At 51.6% G+C, this 2,246-nt stretch overlaps 2 protein-coding genes across 13 annotated transcripts in view; one reads left to right on the top strand and one right to left on the bottom strand.

Moving 5' to 3' along the window:
- Positions 1 to 309, bottom strand: part of AIMP1 (aminoacyl tRNA synthetase complex interacting multifunctional protein 1) — an 82,593-nt gene extending 82,284 nt beyond the window's left edge. Inside the window, exon 1 of one of the 2 annotated variants that reach the window (XM_006027570.3) lies at positions 178 to 309. Coding sequence is in view for 1 of the 2 variants with exons in the window: in XM_006027568.3 (XP_006027630.1) it covers positions 23 to 24 (2 nt within the window). In the remaining variant the exon portion in view is untranslated. Of the gene's footprint in view, positions 1 to 22; positions 153 to 177 lie in introns of those variants that run through there. The other variant, XM_006027568.3, reaches the window with a different exon arrangement.
- The window catches only part of TBCK (TBC1 domain containing kinase), a 187,895-nt gene continuing 185,919 nt past the window's right edge, over positions 271 to 2,246 (top strand). For 2 of the 11 annotated variants that reach the window (XR_003094992.1, XM_025208801.1), the window contains exon 1: positions 538 to 965. Coding sequence is in view for 8 of the 11 variants with exons in the window: in XM_025208801.1 (XP_025064586.1) it covers positions 943 to 965 (23 nt within the window). In the remaining 3 variants the exon portion in view is untranslated. Of the gene's footprint in view, positions 344 to 378; positions 506 to 536; positions 966 to 1,221; positions 1,442 to 2,246 lie in introns of those variants that run through there. The other 9 variants (XM_025208797.1, XM_025208793.1, XM_025208794.1 and 6 more) reach the window with 8 other exon arrangements.

Genomic DNA, 2,246 nt, shown 5'->3' with positions numbered 1-2,246 from the left:
GGGGGCGCAGGGCGACACTCACATGAACCGAAGCCCTAATGCCGCCGCCTCGCGCCGCCCGGGAGCAGCAGCCAGAAAAAGGACCCCGTGTTTCTGGCTGCCCGCCGCCAAGCCTGCCGCCGAAAAGCGCTGTGCAACCTGAAGCCCCACCCCCACCCGCCGCATAAGGCACGTTACCGCCACAAACTGCCAGGGCGCGGCGGGGCTGCCGGGAGGGTTTCCCGGTCCCAATGTTCTCTATATTGCTAGGTTTTTTTGCAGGCTCCCGCGAAGGCCACCCCGACCTCGTCTCCTCCTCCCCCATGCCGCAGCGACGCGTCTGAGGGTCCTTCCACACGAGCTGGTGCGGTGTGAAGACGTCATAGGCAGGGGTTTGGGAGGCGGTGGAGTATGACGACACCTGCCCGGCTGCAGAGGGAGTGGGCGGTGCCCGAGGAGGCCGGGCTCTAGAACGCGGCGGGAGAGGCAGCGCGCATGCGTCTCCCTCACCCTGCAGCTGCAGCAGGTACCGCGTATCCCTCCAGGGCATCCCCTGGGCGCGGGGCAGGACTGGGCGGTGGGAGTGGGGGGAGAAGCAAGGCCGAAGCCTTCGTTGCTGGCAGAATGCACCCCTAAGCCTTTAAAGGACATTGTGATCCAGAAAGTGTGGTCTCTTCGCTGGGGCGGGGCAGGGAGCAGAAAGCAAAGCAGGCGGGGAGCAGGAAGCTGAGCAGCAGATCAACCAGGGGGCACAACAGCCGATGGAGAAGGAAAGGAAACAGAAAGCAAATTGGGCAAGGAGCAGGAAACTGGAGCAGCACTTGAGGAGGGGTGTGTAGGACAGGGAGCAGGAAGCTGAGCAGGCAGGGAGTAAGAAAACAGAGCAGCAGATCGGCAGGGGAAGAAGCAGACAGCAAATCGGGCAGGGAGCAGGAAGCCAAACAGCAGATCAGGCACAGGAGAATGATCAGCGGCAGTTGGGGAAGGTGCGGGGTGAGCTTGTGGCACACCTGTCAAAAAGATTGGTTGCCACTGCACTAAGAAGTGGCTGTAAATGGGCAAAGAGATACTTTCCTGACTGCAGACAGAGATCCTGAGTGTGACCCTGTTGCTGTTAGTAGTTTTGTCAGGTAGATGCAGGAGAAGGTGGCAGGTGATGTGTGTTCATTTTCCCTGCTGCCTCTCTGGAGAATTGTGGAAAGAGCAGGGAACCTGAGAAGCCTCGCTTTCTTTCTGTTTCAGGGTCCTAGGGGACTGCAGGAGCAGTGCAGCTATCTGAATGAGGATAGCCCCCCAAATCACTGCTGTTCCCCAATCTTTTCACTACTCCATCATCAAGAGTGTTATTTTTGCCAGGGGGGTAGGAAATAGAGGGATGGACAAAGTTTCTCTCTTCCAGCAACTTGGAATGAGGGGAAAATTTATCTTGCAACTAAAGAGAAGTGGAAGACGTGTTTAGGATGTAAGCGGACCACCCCAGTATGGTGTCTTCTGTTTTTCCACTTGGGATGAAACTGACTGATTGTCTCTGGGCCTTGCTTTTTTGCCTAAGCTAGTATTTCCTGTTTGCTTCTGGCTAATGGTTTCCTGGTCAGTCTATCAAATCCAGCCTGAGACTTGCAAGCTTGCCAGCAGCGCTTTTAAGAAGCGAAATCAAAAAAGTTTCTCTTCCCTACTCCCTTCCCTCCCCTTTAGCTTCTGAGATTGCATCATGTCTTTTTGATCCCTGGGTATTTGTAGATGATGTCTAAACTGGAGGGGTAACAAAAATAAGGCACTCAACTCTAGAGCTGTCTGGGGCTAGCAAAACAGTTGTTTCTGCTGTAGTGAAAGGAAAATAAGTAGTGAGCATGAGGACCAGGAGAGGAAAACACAAACATCAGTCACATAAAAAAGAAAGAGACATGACTGTGTAGCTGCATGCCATATCTAAATGAGATTGTTTTGATGTTTTATTAACGGCTTTGAAATATTTTTCTTTTAACAAATGAGATGGCTTTAACTTATGTTGGTGTAAGAAGTGTCCACAAATAATAACTTAAATGTAGTCTGAAATATAAAAATTGTCTTTATAAAAAGACAATAACCAAAACATCTCAGTCGTGTGTGTGTCTATTCCAAAAGAAGAGTTTAATAACTTACTGTTCTGAGAAGGCTACTTCACTGCCTAATGGCAGGATGCAGGCAAGCAAGAGAAGCCAGTGTGTACATGCAACAAGATTATAAAATTTCTGATTGTGTGCTCTCTCTCTCTCTCTCCTCTCCCC

This window comes from Alligator sinensis, unplaced genomic scaffold (assembly GCF_000455745.1).
Source record: "Alligator sinensis unplaced genomic scaffold, ASM45574v1 scaffold1092_1, whole genome shotgun sequence".
In the NCBI taxonomy this organism is placed as follows: domain Eukaryota; kingdom Metazoa; phylum Chordata; order Crocodylia; family Alligatoridae; genus Alligator; species Alligator sinensis.
The sequence above is the reverse complement of the archived record's forward strand: the minus strand, read 5'-3'. Positions and strand labels throughout refer to the sequence as shown.